At 38.9% G+C, this 27,045-nt stretch overlaps 2 protein-coding genes across 9 annotated transcripts in view; both read left to right on the top strand.

Annotated features, from left to right (window-relative positions):
- The window catches only part of LOC111870348 (zinc finger protein 93), a 31,159-nt gene extending 24,957 nt beyond the window's left edge, over positions 1–6,202 (top strand). For 5 of the 6 annotated variants that reach the window (XM_023862550.2, XM_023862554.2, XM_023862553.2 and 2 more), the window contains exons 5-6: positions 4,126–4,453; positions 4,730–6,202. In XM_023862550.2, the coding sequence (XP_023718318.1) occupies positions 4,126–4,453; positions 4,730–5,758 (1,357 nt within the window). In that variant the 3' untranslated portion in view covers positions 5,759–6,202. The remainder of the gene's footprint in view (positions 1–4,125; positions 4,454–4,729) is intronic. The other variant, XM_023862555.2, reaches the window with a different exon arrangement.
- A 30-nt stretch (positions 6,203–6,232) lies between these two features.
- Positions 6,233–25,918, top strand: LOC111870338 (coilin). 3 transcript variants are annotated; one of them, XM_023862529.2, is made up of 5 exons: positions 6,233–6,623; positions 12,072–13,329; positions 16,197–16,302; positions 22,169–22,311; positions 25,184–25,918. In XM_023862529.2, the coding sequence occupies exons 1-4, from the start codon at positions 6,586–6,588 to the stop codon at positions 22,300–22,302; spliced, it is 1,536 nt and encodes a 511-aa protein (XP_023718297.1). In that variant the 5' UTR covers positions 6,233–6,585; the 3' UTR covers positions 22,303–22,311; positions 25,184–25,918. The 3 variants fall into 3 exon arrangements, 2 of the variants coding, with proteins under 2 accessions (XP_023718297.1, XP_023718296.1); XM_023862528.2 differs by having other exon boundaries at positions 6,233–6,811; XR_004513639.1 differs by lacking the exon at positions 16,197–16,302 and having other exon boundaries at positions 6,233–6,811.
- Positions 25,919–27,045: the final 1,127 nt, after the last annotated feature.

The following is a 27,045-nucleotide window of genomic DNA, read 5'->3' as shown; positions in this document are numbered from 1 at the left end:
GTCATGGTATGCACTTGAATGTTTCTGGTAGAGAAAAGATGGCTATACTTTTAGGGCAAAATATAAAAGCATTTATGATAAAGCATAAAGAGTCTCCCATTATGCTAAAATGGGAGGAAGTTTATGAAGATTTAAATCAGGTAGAGGTAAAAAAGAATCCTGTAAATGAGGAAAATAGTGAAATTGCTAATGAGGAAGTTAGAGTATCAAAGAGACAAAAAAGAAACCTGGTAAATAGAATTAAAGATTTTGTATGGGTGATGGACTAATGGATAACCAGTTCATATGAAATACATCTCTGAAGGTTTTTCATCAAAGTATCAGAGGATTAAGAAATAAACTGAATGAACTTTATTGTCATTTAGCCCATGATCCACTGCATGTTATACGTATGTATGTCTGAACATCATTTAAAAGATTTTGAACTTCAGTTGACATATTTGAGCGATTATACATTGGGTGTAAAATATTGTAGGAAATTTTTCCAAAAAGGAAGGACAGGCATATTTGTACATAGCAAATTAAAATATAGCACCATCAATTTAGAAGAATTCACCACTGAAAAAGATATTGAGGCGTGTGCAATTCATTCGCTTATGAATTCACTAGGAGAGGAAAAATTTTGTATATTGACAATTTATAGGTCTCCGTCAGGTAATTTTATAAATTTTTGGGAGAAACTAGATATGATTTTACATAAACTATGCTGTGAGAGTTATAATATAATTATATGTGGTGATATAAATGAAATTACTTAAATGATGATGATAATAGAAAAAAAGCAATTGGATGCTATTTTGTATTCTTAAATCTAAATAGATGACTTTTATTATTGTTGTATTCATTGTACTGTCTAGTTGTGTAATAACCATGTACAAGGTGGTTCAAATATGACGGATTGATTTTTTTTTTAAAAACCATAATTGCCAGGCACTTATTTGCACATGTCAGTCTTCAACATACTCCCCTCCGGAGTCAACTGTATGTATGGGTATGTGCCCAGCACATGTGGGTACCCAGCAGGCCCAACAGTATAACACACGTAGTCACAGGAGCAAGACACAACAGAAGCACAATACACACACGATAGTGAAGGAGTGCTCCAACAGAGGAGGATGGGCGTAACTGGCGTAGTGAGATGCGACGTAGCGATGAGGAATCCTGAACAATTTTAATATTTTTAACGTTTGACATTTGTCAATGTATATGATAGATATATATTTTAGTTATTTTAATGTGAGGACAAGGCATGCAATGAACTAGTTTGGCGTGGATTGAGTAAGCACCTGAAGATGGCATTTTTGTGCCGAAACATGTAGTGCAAGTGAGAGGAGGAGATAGATGAATGTATGCACTGCAAGACAGTTTAAATAAATCAGGTAGAAATCACTTGGGGTCAAATCAGGACTGTACGGTGGTTGTGTCAGAAGGTTCCATTCCAATTTCTGGAGGGTTTCCATTGTTTTGGCCGTACGGGGGCATGCATTGTCTTGAAGGAAGGCTACCCACTTTCCACTTGTCTTCTGCTTGGATCGGATCTTTTCCTTCACGTCTGTTGTCAGGAGGTCTGAGTAATAAGCTGCATTGACTGTTCTGGCATCTATCAGAAAGTCTACATGGATAACCCTCTGCCAGTCCCAAAAGAATGTTGCCATCACTTTTCCTGCCGAACGGCTCCTCTGCTCTCTCTTGGGTTTGGGAGAACTGGTATGCCGCCACTCGCGTGATGACTGCTGGGACTCAGGAATGAAGTAGTGCATCCACGTTTCATCGGTGGTCACTATAGACTTAAAAAATGCATCACCTTCGTCTTCAAACTGCTGTAGGAGACGACTGGCAGCTTGCATGCACACCATTTTGTTCATGTCTGTCAAAGTGCGTGGTACGCACTGTGCATTCACCTTGTGATAGTGCAGGTGGTATTTCATGATGTCTTCTACACTACCAACACTGATGGACAGCATTGCTCCAGGTTCCTTGATAGTGATGCGCCTATTCTAACGAATAAGCACATCTGCACAATCAATGTTTGGCTCGGTGATGGATGTTCACGGCTGATGATCATGCAGTTCATTCTCCACACGCTCTCTGCCCTCTCTGAAGCACTTACACCACTCAAACACACGGGTCCGTGAGATACACTCTTCCCTGTACTGTTGTTGGAGTCTGAGGTGAATTTCAGCAGACGGGACTTTTCTCCAATGAGGAATTTGATCACAATGCGTTGTTCCACGCTCCGCGGTACCTTCTGTTCGCTCATCACTCTAGCAACTCCCAGACAGGACTGAACAGGTTCTAACCCAAACAGGTGGGAGGGTGGAGATTGTGACTACACTCTCTCAAGGTCGCAAAGCTGCTGCGCGGTGCGGCTTGTTTACACACAAATCAGTCCCGGTCATATTTGAACCACCTTGTATGCAGGGAAGTAAAAAATTATCCCCACTCTTGTTTTTCCAGTTTATATACACAAAAGTAGGGATTGAACAAGTACGTCATTTTTCTACATAGTCTCCTTCCTTTTCGATACACTTGATCCAGCGGTCCACAACCTTGTGTATTCCCTCCAAGAAGAAGGTTTTTGGTTGGTCGTGCAACCATCTCCTTCCTTGTTGATGCACTTGGTCCAGCGGTCCACAAGCTTGCATATTCCCTCCAAGAAGAATGTTTTCGGTTGGTCATGCAACCATTTATGCACTGCTTCCCGCACTTCTTTATCCATAGAAAATTGATGACCTCGTAAATCAACTTTGAGTGTTCCAAAGAGATGATAGAAGTGGCAAGATCTAGGCTGTAGGCAGGATGTTCCAGCACCTCAAAATCCAAATGGTTAATGGTTTCAGTGGTCTGGCGAGCCATATGTGGGCGTGCATTGTCATGCAACAACAACACTTTCTTCGACAATAGGCCTCAGCGTTTGGTGCGAATTTCTGGCTTCAGATTGTTGGCCACTCCCCCATATGTCTTCATGGTATAGTGCTTAATTAGTTAAGAACAGGGACAACTTTACCTTTCTACCTTTATCAGCAGGCATGTTTGTATTCATATCGTTGCAAGTGCTGAACCCCCCCCCCAGCAGGATCCTTGATTTGTATGAAAATCAACTGATGATGGTGTTTTTCTTTTTTTGCTAGTGTATGATGCTCTCAGTAGCTAGACTATATAGCATTAAATAGTAGCATGGTGTATGAATTGAAATGATTTGGAAGGCCATTGCTTAATTGGGGCATTATCCCAGATTTTGTATAGGGGGGACTGAGGAAAACCACAGGAAACATCAGTCAGGATAGTGAGTGTCCTGGCTGAGTTTCGAACGGAGAGCATCCTGAACACAAGTCAGGAGTGGTTACTGCTGTGTCAGCTTGTTCAGTATTCTGATAATGAGGATGCCAAAATAAGGCTTAGGGGGGGCTTGGGTATGTATACAAATTAGACATTGTGTGTTCATTTGATAGCAATTACATGCAGGTGTGTGTGGTTTGTTACAGAGATGATCATTCATATGCCTATAAATTTTGTATGAAACATACTTTATCTCTTCTTGTAAATAATAAACATGACAATGGTTCAGATCTCTGGAGATTTTCTTGTACCTCTGACATAGTGAGAATCTATGAAATTTACTATCATATTTTTATAGTCCTCACCCAAAGATGACTGTGGACATAATCATCAATTTTCTTCTTAATTTTGCTTTGGTAAATGTACATATATATACATATAGTTCCATTTGTTTTGTTTTCAGACATTTTCATATGCTGCTGTCTCTTGCTCATTCATTAAATTTATTTTGAAATTGTATACTGTGGATTTTCTGGAGGTATAGAAGTGCAAGGGAGATACAGGAATTGTACACTAAAATGTTTATGATGTATTGAAGATAGTCGTTATGTCTTTGTAATTATGTGATGTAATGTTATCCATATTTCATTAATCTCATATTAATTGTCTGAGAAGAAAGTGGTGGGTTTGAAAGACTCCTTATTAATCATGTGGTTAGGCAAGTGAAGGCTTCTGTCACAGATGATCTTGATGGAATACTAGCATGTCTTGAGACTAGAATTTTAATGTTGCTCCATAGATGTTGCACAGGTCTGTTCACAGATTGTGTGTGTATTCTGTTCATAGACACATGGTTTCTCACAGAGACAAAGCAGTGTCTTGTGAAGAATGTGGGCTGGAATTCCCTGATGGACGTGCACTTATAAACCATCGTCACAGCCATAACAAAGAACCATCAGCACGCCAGTTTTCATGTGCAGAATGTGGAAAAACCTTTGGGTCGCGAAGCAGTCAACAGATTCATGCGCGAATCCACACTGGTGAGCGTCCATATGGATGCCGCTTCTGCTGGAAGGCATTTGCTGATGGTGGCACATTACGCAAACATGAACGCATTCACACAGGAGAGAAACCTTATGTATGTGCTGTGTGTCCTCGTGCCTTCAACCAGCGGGTAAGTTGATTTTGTTGAATGTGAGAATGCAGGGCTGTATGGTAGTTACTAAATTTTTAAGTTTTAATATTCATACAGGACACTGGAATGAGATGGCTTCATAGGCTGCAAAGTTTGGCCACATGAAATGTACCTGCCTGAAAAGAACCACAATTTTGTCTCCCACATAACCATTTGTAATGATCTTCCATGCTGAACAGCCTAATGAATATCTTATTCCAGTTTTGATGATATATGTACATGAATGTGATGGCACCAGCTGTATTTGTTTTACAGGTGGTACTAAGAGAACATATCCGTTCACATCATTCGGGTCCAGAGCCAAGGACATCTGGGACTCACGCAGCAGTATATGTCTGTAAAGTGTGTGCGGCAGCTTTCAGCAGTTCTGAGCAGTTATGTGCACATCTGATCCAGCACAGTGATGAAAATACTGCAAAACAACGGATGCCCAAGTTGGGGCCGCGTAAATACAAGCGCCGTCGCAAGCTGAACCCTCATGAGCTCACATTGCTGTCTAGTGCTGTGGGTACGACTCCTGGAGACACATCTGCTGATGGGGAGCCAGATTCAGATGATCGGACCAACTACAAGCATAAGATTGCCAAGAAGAAGTTTAGACAAAAAGGCAAGTCAAATACTGGTGAAAATTTTGAATCAGTTGTAAAAAGTTTTGAGTCTGTAATTGAAAATTTCAATTCGATTGTTAGCCACTCAAAATCGGAACCTGGGAAGGAGAAAGTTGAAAAGGAGAAGCACAAACCCAAACGGAAATCAGCGGTGGATGGGAAACATAGTGGAACAAAGTCCAGAACTAATGTACCAGACCTGTCATCCGGAGGATTTGTGAAAAGTACGAGACCTGCTGGTGAAAGTAGAGTAAGGCCAAGAACAAAGAATGTGACAGTGAGTACACTTGCAGCTTTAAAGGCTGTAACTTCAAAACCAAAGTCAGCTTTGAAAGCTGGCCGAGATGTAAGCAGAGTGGGACCAAGGACAAAGAATGTAAATTACCACAATGTCAAGATGGCAAAACTTCCTACAGCAACTTTTCCTGTTGGGAAATCTAAGTTGACAAAAACTGTTATACACTCTGTACGCGATTTGAAACAAAAAAATGTTGAATCTCTTCCTAAAGATAGGAACGAATGTGCCATTGTCAAGTCAGAGAGTGATTTTAATATTGACTCTGCTGCATTGTTAGAAGATGGGAAAGAAGTGAAAGTTGAATTTACATGTGAAATGTGCAGTGAAACCTTCACAAAGCGATCTGAACTTTTGATTCATGTCCCTATACACATTTAATATATAGAACTCTTAAATATAATGTGTTGAATTTGCTTTGTAATGCAAAACAATATGAGAGTTGCTCTTACAGCGATTCAATTTAAAGAGACTTGACTAAGCCACATGAATATATATTTGAGTTGTAGTAATATGTAAAGAATAATATTTTGGATAATGTAATTGGAAGGTATGCCATAATAGGTAATGTCAAGTATTGTAATGATGTGGTATATGTGTTGTGTGCATTGTATGTTCATGATAGACTTTAACAGAATAATTTTTATAACTTGTTTCAAGTTGTAAATATAATGTCATTATGTTTCAAGCAATAGAAAATGAATATTACAGTAATTCAAATGCATCAGTTATGAAATGAATTGCATGTGGTCATGTGGTAGGGTAGTTTGTTAAGGCACTATGCTACAAGCCAGAAGGTCGCGGGTTCGTGTCCTAATGAGGTCATTGGATTTTTTCAATTGACCTAAACCTTCCAGCCACACCATGGTCCTGGGATCGACTCAGCCTCTAACAGAAATGGGTACCAGGAATATTGTTGGAGTATTATTGGTGGTAAAGGGGACCGGTGCATAGGTCTGACAACCTTGCCGCCATCTATGAGCCGATTGTCTAGAAAATGGAACATCAACATGTCACAACCCTATGGACCTCCACGCCCTGTTGCAGGGATACCTCTACTTTTTTGTTTTTACAATACATGAATTTGTGAATGTTGCGGGAAATTTTGTGACCAATGAATTATTGGCTGCCCTGATACGCCATTTTTGTGGTGGGTCCTGATTGGTGAAATTTTAACATAAAGGATTGATACGAAATAGAAATGGCGGATGAATTGGGTTTTCGTGTTTGCGTTGATGCAAGAGAAGTATGCAAGGATATTAGAAGCTGTTTCTTTATCTATGTTGATTTACTACGTGATAGATATATACACGACATAGAAAGTCGCGTCAAAAGTTTTCTTAATGTTGATAAACCAATTGCATTGGTGATAGATAGGATTTATGTTCCTCCGTCTGAGAATGTGCGTTTGTTATGTCCAGACGATGTTCTGAAGTAAGTTACGACGACGAGCAGAGTGATATTAAGCTATTGTAATAAACACATTTGAATTACTTAACATTCTGTCAGAGGTTATGGGAAACTATAAATTCATGCATACCACACAGCTACGAATGTTGTTTTGGTTACACATTCAAATACATCAACATTGTTTTAAGTTGGTAATATTATGTTGATATATTTAAGTTGGAATTTAGTTATTATGTATTGGTAAGAATTTTATTGAGGCGTTGTTGCTGATGATTAGTTGTGCAGGCAATGATGTTTTTAATATTAAACGTTATATTAATATAAACTGGATTCGTTTTTGGATTTTGTTTGTACACACTTCAGTCGTTCACATGAAAGTAAATTGCTCTATGAATATAAAGTTCTTACGCATGTTTTTAGTTCAGAGATATGAGTGTGTAACTTTAAATTAAATGAATGTAATGCAGTAAGAGCTGGTCATTCATAACAGCAGTAGATATTACACAAGTATGAGTGTTAAGTTCTGAAAGTTGCAGCATATTCATCTTTGCTTATAGTTTTTGTTGGGTAGAAAGAAAAGGATGTTTAATAGAATATTTTTTTTTATCATAAACTTGACACGTGTCAGAATAAAGTAACATTTGGGTCAGTAGTTAATGTCTGTGTGTATCACAGTCTGTCAATAATGCAACAATTGTACCTTTTTCTTATTCCTCCAATTTGACCATTTAACACTTAACACAACATGTTTCGGTCATAGATTGCCATCTTCAGGTGTCTCAATGTATCAGTACTGCTACACTGCTCTGATGTGCACTAAAACCATGTGCTGCAGTCCACTCAAAAATAAAATACAAATAAATTTAAATCCATTAAAATTTTCTCATTATGTTTATAAAATCGTATTCTACCTCGTGAGGGGCGTCCACTTGTTTAGAGCTATGTGATTATTCCAGATGTTTTATTTCAGCAGCTTGTTTTTATGTATGTTAGCCTGTTGTTTGCTACGTCTGCAATCTGTAATCTATAGAATGCCACATGTTAATATTTTTTTTTTATTGTTGTTATTAGTGTTATGTTGGTTTGCTTTATACTTGCATGCTCCTTCTGTGATGTCGTCTTCACTAGTGCAGATATGGTGTGTTTACGTCTGTATTTATGTGCCCTGGTTGTGAAGAGTGGGCAGAGGTGGGCGAGGGTATAGTGTTATGTTGTATAAATTTTGTATAATTCTTCAAATATAGAATTGTGTGTGTTGATATTAGTGTTGTTGATATTGTACAGTTTTAGTTTTGGTTAGGTTACACTTGTTCAAAATAAATGGAACTGCAGAAATCATAACTCAACAGAAGCCATGTGTGCTTACAGTGGGACAGTTTTCCTGTAAGTCAGATATAAGTGTTGTTTGCTTAAGGTTAATGAAATTCAGGTTCGAAGAATAAGCCAAGCAAGAAACCATCATAAAGGCAGGTGGCAAGCAGAGAAGGGTTGGTTAAGGAAAAGTTAAGATCAGTAGTCTCTTAAATAGATCTCTACAGGAATTATGAGATTTGACACCCATCATAATTCTAACAATTTTCTTTTGCAATGTAAATACCTTTTTACTGTCAGATGAATTACCCCAGAAAATTATTCCGTACTTCATTAATGAGTGAAAGAAAGCAAAATAAATTGATTTGAGAGTGTCAAATGTTACTAATATGTAACATGAATCTAACTGCATAACATGCTCTACTTAGCTTTGGAATCAACTGATCCAGGTGGTTTTTCCAGTTTAAATGATTATTAATTTGCAAGCCAAGGAGTACTCTCTGTTCTATATACTATATTTATTTATTATACTGTATTTATCATCATGTCCTATGTTTTATGGATATTGTGGTGAGTTTTTTGTTATAAATTTTATTACATTTGTTTTTTTCTGGGTTCAGGGACAGCTTATTTGCAGAAAACCATTTACTCACTTGCAAAAGAACCTTGCTTGATAACATGCAGAAATCATCTAAATTTTTACCAGAAACTATAACACTAGTGTCATCTGCAAATAGTATTTATGAGGTCCTTAGTGTAGGAGGGAGGTCGTTTATATAAATTATGAAAAGCAAAGGCCCCAAAATTGACCCCTGTGGAACTCCATCTTTTATTATTCCTCAGTTTGAGTAGGTACTTTGGATTGAATTTGATGATTTTATTTCTATCTGTTAGGTAGGATCTGAACCAACTTAACTTTGTTCCTTGAATGCCAAAAAAATGTAATTTAGTTAAAAAATAATCATGATTTATACAGTCAAAAGCCTTTGCCAAGTCACAGAATATTCCACCGACATGCATTTTTTTATTAATAGATTTCAACACACTGTTAACTTAAAGGCTACATTATCAATGGAAATTCCTAAAGCCAAACTGTTCTGGGACTAGTATATTGTTACTCTGAAAATAATGGTTTAACCTATTGTGCATAACTTTTTCAAGTACTTTAGAGAAAGTAGTTAGCAGTGAGATTTGCCTGTAGTTTGACATGCTAGTCTTGTCCTCTTTTTTATATAGTGGTATATAAAGAATATTGTATATAAAACACAACAGGATGCACCCTAAAACTGTTAAATATATTTTTAAACTGCATGATATGAAAGTTGTAGACAAAGGGAAAGCATAATGCAGTGTGATGAGAAGTATGAACATAATACAGTGGAAACTCGCTTAACGAGCATAATTCGTTCCAGAATCTTACTCATAATGCGAAACAAATTTTTCCCATATAAATTAATGTAAAATACGATACTGCGTTCCATGCTGAAAAAAATACTCAAAAAATTTTATGTATAACGTTTATTCAAAGAAAATTATATATACACTAACTGTGCCCGGCCACGCCTTGCTGTGGCTCAGTCTGCCCGTTCTTCTCCAGTTTGATTTGCAAATACTCGGTGAGTATGACGACCCAAGTTTGATCTTCTGCGAGGCGTTATTTGAATGAACTAAAGCAGATCGATTGCACTGATGAAAAAAATGCTAGCAACGGGCCACTGTTATTGCGTTTCCATGGAAGTATATGCTAACTGTTCTAGCGTTACTATTGAAACGACTGCTGTGACTGCAACGTTGAGTCAAAATTTCGAAGCGCTAGGACGGGATAGGGAATACATTATCAAAGAGTTGGTTTCATCTGTTGCTTTGGAAATGCTAGCAACGGGCCACCGTTATTGCGTTTCAATGGAAGTATACGCTGTTCTAGCGTTACTATTGAAACGACTGCTGGATTTCGAAGCAATCGGTGAAGAACTTTCGGAGATCTTCGATAAGAGAAAACGAACATTTACATTTTTATTTAAAACTCTTCGGAGCTGGACTATTATAACCTGGTTTCGGACGCAATAGAGGGCACGATCTGTTGTTAGCAATGGCCCATTGTTATTGTGTTTCCATGGATCTTCAACAAGAGAAAACCAACATTTACATTTTTATTTACATAAGATAGATAGATAGATAGATGAAAACGACACAGCCCAATTCCAAGGCAATGTCACACGAAAAATTAAATCAAGATGAAAATAAATCTAAACTGTTTATATTCGGCATTGGCTATCCCAAGACTAACTCCTTCGGCGCTTACCTCCAGGCTCTCTTCCGTATCCCTTGGCATCTGCCCCGAGACTGACTGCTTCTTGTCCAAGGTGGGCTATTTATACCTCGGCGGATGCTGTGATTTCACTCGGAATCTCTTGTGATACTCGAGACACTCATGATACTGAACAGTCGCCGGACCCAAACTCTCTTATACATATAGCCAGCGCTCGGATGGGATAAGGAATACCTTATCAAAGAGTTAGTTTCATCCGTTGCTTAGGAAATGCTAGCAATGGCAAACTGTTATTGCATTTCGATGGAAGTATACGCTAACTGTTCTAGCATTACAATTGAAATGACTGCTGGATTCGGAACATGTGGCAGGTTTTTACCTGTTTTTACCTGTCACAGGTGTGACATCTACATAATAGGCACACAGAAACACGCGGGTGTTCGAATGCAACGTTGTATCAAAATTTCGAAGTGATCGGTGAAGAAGTTTCGGAGATCTTAAGTAAGACTCAAACGGACATTTACATTTTTAATTATATACATTGCTAAGGAGCGTGAATCATCTTCATCTTTTCTTCTGTGTGGAATGAACCAACCTGGAATGGGAATTCGAATTGCAGAAAACAAAACAAAAAAAAATCGAAATAATTAGTTTATTATTTATGATACATATACCGGAAAGCTGTCCAGAGACATTTGTTTTTGCAAAGGCTTCAAAATTTGGTGAAAATGCAACACAGCATTTTCATTAAATAAATTTGTAGTGCGCATAGCCACTGTGTTATTAGGGTGATGCTTCTCAGTGTATGATGCAACAGTTTCCATGCTTTCAGCATTTCTCTTATTGTGCCAGAAGATTGTTGCTTTGCTGTTACCTCCTCCTCCTCCTCCTCCTCCTCTGACAAACTCTCCTCCACAACTTCTTGCTGTGAAACACGATGCAACTCCAAATCATGCAAATCGTTGATGTAGACTGATTGTATGTGTGTGCTAGATCAGCCATGCTCACATCTCATTCTCGCTTTTCAGTGATTTTACGTTTCATTTCTACAGTTATTTTTATTCTCTCATGGCTGTCTTTTTGCGGTTTTTTCTTCGGGGACATTTTTGCAAGGGTTATTAAACTTTGCACAAACAAAAATCACAAGTAATATGTCTGAACACAAGTTTGGAAAAATGTGTGATCACAGGCGACACTAAGATGCTAGCGGAACAAGTGCTAAACACAGACTGATGTAGCAGGTGCACAATCCGGGACTTCCCCTCTCATCACTCGTTAAGCGAGTCATTTTTTTACAATTTGTTTAGCTCGTTATGCGAATTACTCGTTATGAGAGGTGCTCCTTAAGCGAGGTTCCACAGTATATACAATGAGATGCAGAACTGTAGTGTAGTACATGGTTTCTCAAGCTGAATGTCTACAGCTGCATCCACACACAGCTTTGACAAATCAGTAAGCCGTTAAAATTTAGTAAGGTGTTTTTTGAAAGTGTAACTGCAATCAGCTGACACTGGTCAAAGTGAGTGTGCTGGATTTTTGTTTCATTAATCTTGATGGCATCAGCAGCTTTGGTTATGCCAGGGTTGCATTGTTACGAAGTTTGGGATCGTGTGGTGCAGTGTGCCCTGCTGTGTGCCGAAGGTTGAGAAACCTTGTCTTTTACGGTTACTTGCAGTTCAGCTGACATGTCACTGTTGGTTCTAGGGTCACTGAACGAAGCTGGGACTTCCATGATGACAGAGAAAATGCTAATGCTCCATGTAAAGAAGATAACAGTGATCATAATCGAATATACTTGAAAGAAAAGATCAAAAAGAGGAAACGCAATGCTTCAGGGGATGTAGATGACAGCTGCAGTGCAGTTAACAAAAGTGTACATGGGTGCGAGCCGCTGCAAAATCTGTATGAGAGTGATAAATATCCAAAGGACAAGGATAAGAAGAGAAAGAGGAAAAGCAAAGATAATAGGAGTCATGTGTCAAGTGAACTGTGTAGTATGGAACAGTTGAGATGTGAGGTGGTAGTAGAGGACATTCAGCATTTAGTACAGGAAGAAGAAGGAATGGACAGGAAAATATGCAGAAGGAAACAAAATGGTGAAGATGCATTAAATGATGATGTTTCTGATCCTATTATGAATGTTAAAAGAACATCTGAGCATATCATAACAAGGCCAGACATACCAGTGAGAGAAAGTCAGGAGAATAGTGTGAGCAACCTCAAAATGGGCATAAATGCAGAAACTGTTCAAGATAATGAATGTTTAATGACAAGAGAGACAGGCACTAAAAGTAGGAGGAAACGGACCAGGCGACACAAGAAGAACCATAAACTAGAAGACAGAAAAATGAAGAGAGAGTCTTCAGCAGATATTGTGAATCCCAAAAGGGAAACCTTCATTCGCAGTGTTGCTGCGCCCCGCACGCATATCAGATTTTCGGATAAGAATGGTGATGTCAGTATCGACGTAGGCAATGATAAGGTTGAAACTGATCGCATTACATCTCAGACAGAGTGTGAACACACATGCACTAGTCATGTCAGTGGTGGGCTGACCATTTTGGAGCCATTAGTAACATCCACTAATGTGGATGCAGTTTCCTCAGACTTAAATCTGAGAGAAGTAGGGAAACTGAAACACTTATCATCAGATCAGCAAACCTCAACAAAGTGGGACATGCAGGCTGTAGACAATTCACAGTGTGGCGACTTACAATGCAGTGGGTCTTCTGGAAATAATCATGTGTTTGCCAAACTTCTTGCCTTTGAAAATTTCTCAGCACCACGTGTGTATCAGCGTAAGAAGAATTTGGTAACTGCAGATGGTGCCATTCAAGAAACTCTGTCTAATGCTGATGTGGAAAGCAGAGACGAAATAAAAACTGCTGATAAAAAGACAAACTTTTTGGAGTACCCTGTCCTTAAAGAGGCCCCTAAAGAAAAGGATATTATTGCCTTTAAGGTAGGTTTGGCGTATGTTGCTTGTACCATATTTTTCCCCATTTTGGCCCATTCTGATTGAGAAACTGTGACAGAGAAGAGAATATTTGGGACCTAAGAGGTAGGACATAACAGAGACCAGAGAAAACTACCACATGAGGAGCTTCAAAGTTTGTACTCTTTATCAGATGTTACTACAGGGATAAAATCAAGGTGGCTGAAGTGAGCAGGGCATGTAGGCATGAATGGGAGGGTAAGCTGAAGATGGATCTTAAAACGGGATGGTGTGAGGAGGTAGACCAGCTTCTTCTGAATAGGTTAATATTTTGGTGGTAGCTGCCCTGAACCTTTGTGTTGTGTAGTTAGTGTTGAACTTTTTGGCTGTTAGATTTTCAAGGAAAGACTGCTTCATGGAATCAGGTAGTCATTTAATTAGCTCTGTTATTCTACAGTCTGTGACATTGCCTCCAATTTAGCATCTTCTGGTAACATTTTCCTTTCACAGTATTGTAAAATAAAATCCATATGCATGATACTTTAAAGACCCATTAGTGATTTAACAGGAATGTCATATTGTGATAGCTTACTTTAATTTAAAAGGTAAAGGTAAATTTGTCCATCTGCTTAATTAGTTAAGCACTGTGCCATGAAGATGTACAGAGGATTGGAGGTATAATTCCACCTTTTTTGACCTTGGCATTAGATGGAGGTCTGTGGTCAGCTTCATGCACCGTGCTACTTTACCGGCCCCCAGGGGAAAGAGTCCCCAGTACCCATCGGATAGGAGGGTGGGTGGGTCCCAGAGTCGGTCTGGATGCTGCTGAGACGTACTTTAGTTTGTTATTCTGATATTGTTTCTTATTTATTTGAAACCTGTCTGTACAAAGCAGAATCCTTCAGAAGCTAAAAGTTGATTGTTATCCAAGAAATTTCCCATGTTTTATGGTACCCAAAAATTTATGCTGTTGGTCCCTTTCCTGCACCCGGTAGATCCAGTGCACACCCTCCCACCGTTTTCTTTAAGATCCATTTAATTATTATCCTCCCATCTATGCCTAAGTCTTCCTACTGGTTTCTGTCCTTTAGGTTTTCTTGCTGATACCTGGCATACACTTCTCTCCCGTGCATGCCACATGTCTTCATCCCATCATCCATGGTTTGATTTCAACCCTGTCAGTACTAATTAACTAATGAGAAACTAAAAGTTGCTCAACTTGTCACAGTTCCTGTTATTTATGGAACCTGAAAGTTCAGTGCCTCATCCGTAAAGTACTGTCAATTATCCTATCCTGAGCCAGATTAATCTAGTCCACACCCTGCTGTCCTATTTCTTTAGGATCATTTACTCTAATATCTGTACCTAATTCTTCCATGCATGTTACATGTCCTGCCCAACTCATCCTTTATTTGATCACCCTGTCATTTTTAATGCAGCATTCAAATTATGAAGCTCCAGGAGTATAAATTATATCACTCCATATTATCTGATGCTCTTGACCTTATTTATGCATTGTCTTTATAAAACGGGGTCACACAGTAGCATGGTTGAGGCACTGTGATGCCAGCTGGAGCGTCATGGGTTCAATTTGCAGTTAGGCCATTGGATTTTTCAATTGACCTAATTCTTCCAGCCACACTATGGCCATGGGGTTGACTCAGCCTCTTAACAGAAATGAGTAACAGGAATCTTCCTGGGGGTAAAGGGTGGCCTGTGCGTAAGACTGACAACCTCATCACCATCTGTGAGCCAATTATCTGGAACAGTGGTCTTCAACCTGGGGTATGCAAAGATATCTTATGCGGTATGTAAAGTTAAAAGTCATTCCTGAATTGAGGTGCTGGTGTGCCAGAAACAAGCTTAGTCATCTCATAACAAGTCAGAACCACATTAATAATTGATAAAATATGTAATCATATAATTTTTACTGTGCTAAAATAACTTTGTTCCTTTATTTAATTTTATATGATAGGCAATAATATATTTGTTATTTAATAGCCTGATTGCCTGTTTTCTCATTTGAAACTTATTATTTAATACATTGTTTTGGATGCATAAGGTAAAGTTGTCCCTGTTCTTCACTAATTAAGCACTATACCATGAAGGCGTATGGGGGAGTGGATCTATGGATCCACATTTTCTTGACCTTGACAATAGCTGGAGGTGAGTATTATTTTGGATGTAATTTATTTTAGATGCAGATAATAGACTGTATTTTCCTGGGGAATAAAGTGCGGCTGGAACGCAAGGTTGACAACCTTACTGCCATCTTTGAGCCAATTGTCTAGATAATGTGACACCCTCAACGTCTCTCAACCCTATGGGCCTTCACAGTGTGTTACAGGGATATCTTTACTTTTTCTAACTTCAATTATACACCAACAACTTTGGGGGTATGAAGTCGGAGAGAAATTATATCTGGGGGTACGCGAACAAAAAAGGCTGAATACCACTGGTCTAGAAAATGTGGGAGCCTCAACGTCTCACAACTCTGTGGCCCTCCACGGCCAGTTACAGGGACAGCTTGGCGTGTACGGCTGACAACCTCACGCCATCTGTGGGCCAATTATCTAGAAAATGTTGGAGCTTCAACTTGTTATAATCCTATGGGCCTGTACAGCTTGTTACAAGATAGCTTCACCTTACCTTTACCTCTATAAAATATCTTGAGGATATGTCACATCTTGAATAGGATAACCTTAGAGAAGAAAAGTCCTGTGAGATCTCCATATGATAATTTTGATTCCTATCATATGTCAAAAACAGAATCTAGTAACTTTCTAACGATGATGTAACGATATGAGTTACTGTGTGATGATAAAATAACCTAAAAATGTATTTTATACATGCTAGAAAGAAGCATGTATACTAATGCTATTTCTTCTCTTAAGATGTTGAAGATGGGAGAAGACTATACGCCTCAAATATCAGATTACATTACAGCCCAAGTTCTGAGCATCTGTAAGGAAACCTACCAGCTAATGCTTAAAATTCTAGGTAAGATATGTTTTCTGATTGGCTGTCACACATGAACTTAAAATGGGGTAAGAAATAACAGGCTATCAAAAAAATTTACAGTACCAGTGAAATAATTCCTCTGATTAGAGAGTCTATTTTGTGTTTTACAAAAGTTTCTCAGGGATAGACCTCCACTGTGTGGAATTGTAACAAAATGTCTTAAGTTACCATTCCTGCTTCATTTTCAGGAAGTTGTGGGTCCAGAGTCTGGTTATCCTGATGGAGGATTTTGTGTTTTTTCTGTCTTTCCAGGTGAATGATAGGACTGTAGTGTGAATAAGTCCACAGCCACTTTTGTCCACATCATTTTCCATTCATTATTCACTAGTCCTAGCATTCAGCACTGTAAAGTTGTAGCAGCTGAAAGAATTAAATGAACCAGGAACAAATAAAACTAAAATATATCAAATATCTTGAATATTTGCCATGTCTGTAATATATTGTACACAGATCATTTTACAAAAGGTACTTAATGGGACACTATACAACAGTAATTCTGAAAGAGACAAAATAGACATTGCTGTGTCAGCATTTGTTTTTATTAGCTGTTGGTGGTAATGCTACATGTTTTGACCCTTTTCTTGGGTCATCTTCAGGTGTACCAGAATACTGGTACTAGTTCTTGAATAGTGTCATTGAGCAATATGAATTCATAGTGTTTTTGTGTGAATTTTTTATAGTACTAACAAATACACTTTATAAATACAAACCACTCCGTCCAATGTGACATAAGTTTTTACTAAATGAAAAATTATTAATACGCGGTATTAATGAATAAAAAATTCACGTTACAGACACACACATGATAGTGAAGGAGTGCTCCAACAGAGGAGAATGGGCGTGACTGGCGTAGTGAGGTGCGACGTAGTGATGTGGTATCCTGAACAATTTTAATATTTTTAACGTTTGACAATGTATATGATAGATACATATTTTAGTTATTTTAATATGAGAACAAGGCATGCAATGAACTAGTTTGGCGTGGATAAGTAAGCACCTGAAGATGGCATTATTATGCCGAAACATGTAGTGCGAGGGAGAGAAGGAGATAAATGAGTGTATGCACTACAAGACGGTTTAAATAAATCATGGACTCCCTTACATGTTTCGGTTCTTATTGACCATCTTCAGAGGGCACATCATTACGAACTGGAAACTACCATCACAATAAATGTTTTGATTTAAAATTATTATTATTATTATTATTATTGGAGGGGTGGGTTTCCCCATGAACCGCGACCAGTGGTCTATTGTATGTCCCCTCTGTGATATTCTACCAGTCTCTGTACCCTACCGATACTGGTGCGTGCCATCAGTCCCGACTCAGCCAGTGAGTTCGGCCTATACTGGCCTACTGGCCCAACGGTATCTCTCGATGCTCCCCCATCTGTCAGAGGCGTTAGAGACTACTGTTGGGTGGGAAAGGTCCGATCAATTTGGCTCAGTGGTCCCCTTGGGACATGAGGTTCTTTTATGTGCCGTAAAGCTACGACACGGGACCCGCGGCTTAAAAGTCCCTCCCGGAGGACTTGTTCCCTGAATTTTTCCGCCCTTAAAAATTCCACGACCTCTGCCGGGTTTGAACCCGCGTACCTTGAGTCATGAGGTGGGAACGTTACCCCTAGACTACGGAGGCCGCTTTGATGTAAAATACATATGCTTATATCCTATAATGCACAGTACGCATAAAGTCAAACATTTCACAGTCACAGTAGCTTCCTGGTATTATAAAGTTTTTAAAAGTTTCTAGATGTTAATTTGAAAAGCCTTTATTGTCACTAGTCGAAATTTTTTTAAACCACGTAGGTTCGTGTCCGTACTCCTGTTGTCCTTCTTGTATGTGTTGTTTTCACAGCAAGCCACGAGCAAACCCTGGACGACATCAAGAACCTCCTCATCAAGATAGACAGGCGGCACAAAATCTGCCACATACAAGAAGGACAACAGGAGTACGGACACGAACCTACGTGGTTTAAAAAAATTTCGACTAGTGACAATAAAGGCTTTTCAAATTAACATCTAGAAACTTTTAAAAACTTTATAATACCAGGAAGCTGCTGTGGTTGTGAAATGTTCAACTTTATGCGTACTGTGCATTATAGGATGTAAGTGTATGTATTTTAAATCAAAACACCTATTGTGATGGCAGTTTCCAGTTCGTAATGATGCTCCCTCTGAAGATGGTCAATAACGACCGAAACATGTAAGGGAGAAAAGTTTTCATGTATTAAAAACATATATGTCACATTGGATGGAGTGGTTTGTATTTATAATTGTTAGGGTGATGGACCAGAATGAAACAAATAAAAAATAAATACACTTTAATTTAAATGTGGTTCAGGTGTGGTTGAAACTTATTTTAATTGAACATAAGCTACGCATTATTTGTTAGACTTGAGGTTCTCATGGCAGTGACTATGAAGAGCCCACACAGCCTTCTGAGTTGTAACACTGTGTAGTTCAGAGACAGTCAGATGTTTCAGAGGAGCATATTACTGCCATCTACCTACAACCAAGAAGGTTGTACCCTTTACACATATTTTTCTCAGCTAATATCAATATGACAAAATATGTCTAAATAATTACTTCTGCAATTTCTGTGTTGAGTAGCAGAGTATGATATAGGCTCCCCTTGTGGAAGAAAAGTCCTTTGTGTTGAACAAAATATCAGGTATGGAGATGGATTGATTAATTAAGCATCACACAGTGAATACATGGGGGAGTGGAGATATAGCAACACCATTCTTGGCCTTGGAACAAAATATCAGGTATGGAGATGGATTGATTAATTAAGCATCACACTGTGAATACATGGGGGAGTGGAGATAGCAACACCATTCTTGGCCTTGGAACTAGATGGGGCTTCACTCCCAGTACTCATTGGATACAAGGCTCAATGGACCCCAGAGCTGATTTGGACATTGTGGAGAAAATGAAAATCTTGCCCTTGCTGGGAATCAAACCCAGCCTATGGCCTGTTGCTATACCAACTGAGCTGTCCCAGTTTTTATCCAACATGGAGATTTTAAGTGTGAACTGCATGTTGAAAATGAGTCTGGTAACTTTTAGACAGTTGTGTGATCAGTTTCAATAGGTTTCGACTTCATAGTAAAGGCTGAAGCATGTGCACAGAGAATTGTTGAGCACATGTTTTGTTTACAGTAAAGATACACTCTGTGTGATGAATATGGCTGGGCTGTTACTGATTTGCGGATCAGGATGTTTAACTTTTTTTTTTTGCTGACTACTTATGTTCTTATATAATTTTAAGAGGCAGCCTTCCCATTTCATCTTTGGCTCTAGCTGTCGTTTGTACTGCAGAATGAGAACTGCAGATTGCTCATTTTAACATTCTTCATTCTTTAGTTTGAATATTGCATGGGAGGGGCAACCTCCCATCATCCCAAGCACTCAGACCACTACTAGGTCCATTGTGCACCCATTTTCACTAGGACCCTTCAGAAGAGCCTTGTCCTTAGTGCTAGGGCCAGAACCTGTTTGATCAAAGTTTCCCCTATGCTTAACCAATTGAAAACTATGCCATGAATGTGTAGAGGTGTTGGATGTATAGATCGTTTTCTTGACCCCAGCACTAGTTGGAGGTGAGTGGTCAGCTTCATGTGCCGGCTGCTTTACTCCCAGAGGAAGAGGTCTTGGTACCCATTGTAAAGTAGGCTAGGTTAGCCCCAGAACCAGTCTGGACAACATGGAGAAGAGAAAATTTTTGACCCTACCGGGACTCAAACTCCAATCCTTCTGTTGTCCAGCTCATAGCTAGTAGATATGAAAGTACCTTGACAGAAGTTAAATATTATCCGAAGACTGATCACACTGTATTTCATAAACCTATATCGAGTTATGCTAGTAGTATCACTTCCACTCCAGTAGTTCTTTCAGCTGTTACCATGTTATTGTGATGAAATTGGTGATTTGGTCAGTGCAGTAAACACAAAAATGCCTCTAGTGGCATGATCTCAGCCAACAGCATGACAGTGCATCAGTCTGTTAACATTTTTGCAGCGGGAGACACACAGACATGAAATCCCATTTTCTTAGCTATTCCTAGAAAATAACGTGGGAAGGNTATTTATAAGCGGCCTCCGTAGTCTAGGGGTAACGTTCCCACACCTCATGACTGAAGGTACCCGGGTTAAAACCCGGCGGAGGTCGTGGAATTTTTAAGGGCTGAAAAATTCAGGGAACAAGTCCTCCGGGAGGGACTTTAAGTCATGTGTCCCGTGTCGTAGATTTACGGCACGTAAAAGATCCTCATGTCTCTAGGAGACCTCTGAGCAAAATTAGGCAAAGTTTCCCACCCAGATAGTTTCCAATTCCTCCAGTAGATGGGGAAGTATCGGGGACCACTGCCAGAGAGGGCCGACCTCGCTGGCAGAACGGGGCTGATAGCGAGCACCAGTACTGGAAGGGCATGGCGACTGGTAGAATAATTAAAGGGGGACCCACAATAGATTAAGAACTAGTCGCATTGCATGGGGAAACCCACCCCCTCCAAAAATAATAATAATAAATAATAGAAAATAACGCAAGTAGGCTGATACATGATTTTGGTTTGATGAAGGCCCCATCAAAAACTGTTGGCTCCACCCATGTGGAACAGGTCCATGCGCAGGCAGAGCTCAGCACTGGCAAAGTGTGGTGTTGGAGGATTCCTCCTCCTGTCCACATTTTGTGCATGTAGCATTATCCGAGACCCATAACATGTCAGTGTACTGTGGTCAGTTAATAATCCTGTTACCAGTCTGCACTGTTTACTGTCAAGGCCAGTAGGTTTCCAGACGGTTTATCTGCAGGCCCTTCATTGGAGAGCTTTTGACAGTCTTGTACCCATCTTTGGTGGCCCAGTTTCTTGGAGTTCTGTATGAATATGGTGAACTGTGGTCTATATAATACTGTAGCCTGTAGAGCCATTGCTGTGCAACAACCACGAGATAGGCGGATATACTGGGACCGTTTCTGGGTATTGGCTTGGTAAACATGTTCCTGCAGCAACAGACACAAATGCAACAATAGAAGACCTGTGTTTCCTATGTGATCACTGCCAAGATATTATAAGCAAGGGACAAGGTTAGAGCTTAGTCAGTTCTGTGCGGGAGTCTGTGAAAAGATGACCCGTGTGAGAGCCAGAGGAATAGCCTTTGTTGGAGCTGGTACCAGGAAATGTCTAGTAACAGAGTGAAAACACTAGACTGTGTGCTCTAGTGAACTGTAATGTGTGGAAATGAGGATAATGTTGTAGTTATTTGTAATTGTGACCTGTAAGTGGTTAATAAATATATTCAATCCAATCCAAACCCTGTCTGTATTCATACATACCACATAGCAGTACTATGTATTCTGGCAGCCAGGATTTCTTGATACCTGCATTAAGTTTTTATATGATTTATTGTGCATAACAAATGCTTAATTTTCATTTATTCATCATTTCACATGCAAGTTGTGTTAAAATCTTAAAATTCAGTTTTCCCCCCCCCCCACATCACTGGTGTGCTGTGTTTCGACCAATATGGTCATCATCAGGTGCTTAAAAAATTGCTGTTGAAAACTGCTGCACTTTCACCAGTGAATACAATTCCAAAGTATGCCCTCATTTTTGATGGAAGTGTAGAAATTTTTTAAGCACCTGATGATGACCGTATCGGTCGAAACGTGTAGTGCACCAGTGATGTGAAAAATTAAAATTAAGGAAAAAAGTGAATTTTAAGATTTTAACACAAGTTTGCATGTGAGAGTGAATGAAAAGGTAACATAAGTGATGTGCAACAGGCTACTGCAGTACAACATTATAAACGCTTAATGTTTAATGACCAGTCTCTGGTAATTACAGATGGTAGTAAACAGTGTCAGCAACCAAAGGGCAAGTTCAGTCTGGAGACTGAAAGCACACCTGATATGCATACGGTAGACAGTCTGGAGGTGAACTGGAATGAGCTACTGGAGACAAGGCTCGTCTACCCTTAAGAATATGAGGTAATGCAACATGTTCTCCTATTGTTTCATGTTTTCTGTCAGGAAATCTTTATTAAAAAGACTCAAAATTTTAAAATTATAAAAGGTAAATTAAATTGGACGTGGTATACTCAGGGTTTCCAATATCAAACCAGTTAGGAGCTGCTTTTCACCTTATATACCTATGTGTCGGCCACATTATTAAAAAAGTATTTTCTTCGAAGAAATTTTGAAGAGTTCTGTCCTCTGGAATGTAATGCTTTGTAGCCCCTTGAAAAGTCTCAGCTGAGGCTTTGGAGGAACATGTTGCCTCCATCTTCAGGGTTTAAGAATAAGCCACACAAGAATCCAGCATGAAAATGGGTGGCGATACTGCTGTGAGAACCACAAATTGTACACTATACTCATGCAAATATTTGCCTCCCTGAACTATGTATGAACATATTCTTCCTTTTGCCTGATAATAGAAACAGATAGTTTTCAAAATATTATGTGAAAAAATTTCAAAGACAGTGGACAGTTCTCAAAACGATAATTATAATTATTTTAACACACTATCATCAGAAAGATTCCAAATTTTGACATAAAGATAGGAAACAGGTTTTGAAAATGTGGCACAGTTCAGAAATTTTGGAACGATAACGGATCGAAACCTGATTCAGGAGGAAATTAAGAGGAGATTGAACTCGGGTAATGCTTGCTACCATTCAGTCCAGAACCTTTTGTCTTCTCGTCTGCTATCCAAAAACATAAAAATTAGAATATACAAAAGTATTATTTTTCCTGTTGTCCTGTATGGATGTGAAACTTGGTCTCTGACATTACGGGAGGAACATAGACTGAGGGTGTTGAGGAGAATTTTTGGACCGAAGAGAGATGAAGTGACAGGAGGTTGGAGAAAACTGCACAGTGAGGAGCCTCATAACTTGTACTCTTCTCCAAATATAATTAGAATGATCGAGTTAAGGAGGATGAGGTGGGCAGGGCATGTAGCACGAGTTTGGAAGACGAATGTGTATAGGATATTGGTGGGAAAGCCAGAAGGAAAGAGACCACTGGGAAGACCAAGGCATAAATGGGTGGACAATATTAAAATGGATCTTAGAGAGATAGGATGGGATGGTATGGATTGGATTGATCTGGTTCAGGATAGGGACCAGTGGAGGGCTCCTGTGAACATGGTAATGAATCTTCAGGTTCCATAAAATGCTGGGAAATTCTTGAATAGCTGCAGAGTTGGCAGCTCCTCCAGAAGGGCTCAGCTCCATGAGTAAGTAAGTAAGTAAGTAAGTAAATCATCAGAAAGATTGTTTGGTTGAAATGTAAACATTCAGACTGCTTTAAAATTGTTCTTGTGGAAGGTCTCACTGTTCTGTACGCTGTATGACTGTGGTCACTAGATTCCAAGAATGTTGATTGTTGCTGAGCATAAGCAAGGTATGATGTTAAAAAGTGTCTGATGTGAGGGATATCAGATTTCCTTCAAATACATGCCACGAGAAGCTTTTCTTGCATAGCTTGTCAGATAAAATAACTTAATTTCTCACATACACAGAAGGAATAAAACACAACAATAATTACGGTAAAATTCTGTGTCTGTAAGCACAACACTGTGAACATACATATAAGACATTGAAGAAAGCTTTGTACATTCTTCATCTGGGCACAGGATGGTGGCAGGTGGTCATTTTCTTGTTGTGGCCATTTTTACCCCAGGATAAATGATCCTCAGAGGTGTTCTGGACATGGTGGTGAGAAGAAAACATCCAGTACCTTGCCTGGAATTGATCCTTTTAGCCGTCACAACTCTGGAAATTAACGTTTTCTTCTCTCTTGAGGGAGCATACTTGGACTTTCAGGGTGCAGTGTTTGTGAAAGTTTGTGTTACCACAAACCGGTACCACTTGACTGCTAACCCACATCAAAATAACTATGTAACCTTTCCCCCCCTTTCCATCTTTGAAGATGTTTTTTTTCTTTCAGAGATGTAATTATTGAGGATGGGTTAAATTTGTTTACTAATTAATAAAGATTGGGCACAACATAATTAAAATCATGAATAAGGGTGAACTGGGCTGGTAAGTGGGTAGCAGGAAAGTGCCCAAGTTACTTGGCATTAATTTCCTCGGGGATTATTGTTACGCTTGGACAACACAGCAGGAATGGGAGTGTGAAGAGTTCGCCAGTTGAGACACTGTATCATAGATCTTGTGTTTTCTCAGCTTGTTCAGAAACACAGCACTTTAATCCAGTGATTGAGGTTAGCTCTTTCTAAGGGACCCAACTGAGTAGGTGTCTTTCCCACCTCAACTGAGGACAGAAACAGGTCCAGTTTCCAAAACATTGCCTTTTCTAGATTCTAGACTACCGGAAGATGGAATAAGTCCTAAAACCCAGTAATTCTGAGTGTTATACACCATTGTCAGAATTCTCTAGAATCTACTTAAGACAACTAATGTCATAATTATTGTCACACACTTCCCACTGGCAAGCAGCACTTCAAACATGTGTGGCACAGCTTTCCACCAAGCTTCTGAAGCATAATTGCTGGTTGTCTCTGTTAAAGGCCCAGACTTCTTTGTGCCTTTATCGTTGGAAGATTTTCTGTTCAGAGTACAATGCTACCTAGTAGAAGACAATGAATATGCTGTTTTAATGTCTCATATTCTGGATTGTGTCCAAAAGATATATTGCAAATAAGCAAAATAATAAACACAAATAAATATAAATGTATGATAACTAATGTGATCAGTTGGAAGTGCCTGCATTAAACTGTGACAGTGTTTTGTTTGTATGAGCTGATAATGAATTGAAAATTATCTTGTTTTTAGACATTATGTTGTTCATGAGACCATGTCTTTCAGACAGATAACTTAGATAATCTTTGTTGCAGTCACTGCTGCCAGGTTCATTGCTTTTTATTAGAAGATTTGCTGTGTTGAGAAATTGAAGACTGCTGAAGTTTTGGATGCCACTACAGGAGCCATCTTCAGAACATAATAAAGTATTGTGGTTTGTATTTTTGCCTGTATTAGAAGGGAGAAACATTTTGGTTGGAATGAGTTTGGTCCCACCTCCGATGTGACTAATACTCACTACATAAGGTTAAAAAAGTCGATACTGTGTATTGAGTTATGGACTGGCTGCACTGGATTGTTTTGAAAGTGATAAATCACTCTAAGAGAGCATTTGCTACTTCCATCTAGATGCATTATGGGTACTCTGCTGCGAAGGAGCCCAGGATTGCATGAACTCTTACACGTGGAGTGATGTAATCTGGATTAGTGCACCATTGGCACATATGTAAAGTTCATCATGACTCGCCCTGTTTGACACTGCCTGACTGTATGTAATATTATATCATATTTCAGGGTTTCCAGCATCTTCAGGTGGATGCTTGACGTCATTTAGGTACTTGATGACAGCAACTGTGAAAGGGAGAGTTGTATTTAGAGTGTCTTAAATAATACTGTGCTTGTTACCATATGAAACTAAAAGTAAATGTGATTAAACTATTTCATGACAACCACTTATCTAAATATAAGAGAAGTTTTTTTGAATTGTTTCATTTTTGGTCCGTTACACTATCAATCACAGAGTTAGTAGAGAGTCCGTCGAGTGTAACAATTTGTAGGTCACTTTTTTAATATCACTTCTGCCTTACATGTTTCGGTTTGATACAACCATCATCAGAGGCACTTGCTGTAACTATGGAAACACTATCGTTGTTTATGATGTTCACAGTTATGTTTGTCGTGTATACGCTGCTACAATATGCTGACGTGTAAAAGCACAAAACTTACTAAGATAGTTGAGTACACTATCAAGTTCTCACTTTTCATCCGAAACTGTTTTAAGTTAAAACGCTAAATGTTAAAATATTTAATCTAAAATGCTGAATTCCTCCTTGTTAGTTCATCCCAAAGCACACACAGCACATAAGAAACATCGAACCATAAGCCATACAACTTCAAGCTGATGTCTCCCATCTTCGGGATGAACTAACAAGGAGGAATTCAGCATTTTAGATTAAATATTTTAACATTTAGCGTTTTAACTTAAAACAGTTTTGGATGAAAAGTGAGAACTTGATAGTGTACTCAACACTCTTAGTAAGTTTTGTGCTTTTACACGTCAGCATATTGTAGCAGCGTATACACGACAAACATAACTGTGAACATCATAAACAACGATAGTGTTTCCATAGTTACAGCAAGTGCCTCTGATGATGGTTGTATCAAACCGAAACATGTAAGGCAGAAGTGATATTAAAAAAGTGACCTACAAATTGTTACACTCGACGGACTCTCTACTAACTCTGTGATAAGAGAAGTCTTACTTTCCAAATGTGATCCATAAGTACAACTCAAATGATGGGCAGTCGGTACTATAACTGAATATATGTACCAGTACAGTATAAATAAAATATAAGTGAGTATAGTTAACTACAAGAATTTTGTTTGTATGTTTACAGAACATCAGTAGATGGCTGTAGGGAGAATATGATAATTGTCTCATCCCCTGTTGCAGCACACTCTATTTTCGGTTATTACACAAATAAAATGTTTTGTACTGCGACAACTAACTGGATGCTAACAACAGAGTTTTAATACCAAAGCCTGCCTTCACCAGTCCTCAGCTGCTTGAGTCTGCTTCATATCCCATTTCTCAGAGGGAAGATTATAAGCCTGATTTTCACAATGTTAATGTTATCAACATTTGTCTAAGGAACCACAGACTGTACAGTTACAAAAC

This window comes from Cryptotermes secundus, unplaced genomic scaffold, assembly GCF_002891405.2.
Source record: "Cryptotermes secundus unplaced genomic scaffold, Csec_1.0 scaffold391, whole genome shotgun sequence".
Lineage (NCBI taxonomy): Eukaryota > Metazoa > Arthropoda > Insecta > Blattodea > Kalotermitidae > Cryptotermes > Cryptotermes secundus.
The sequence above is the reverse complement of the archived record's forward strand: the minus strand, read 5'-3'. Positions and strand labels throughout refer to the sequence as shown.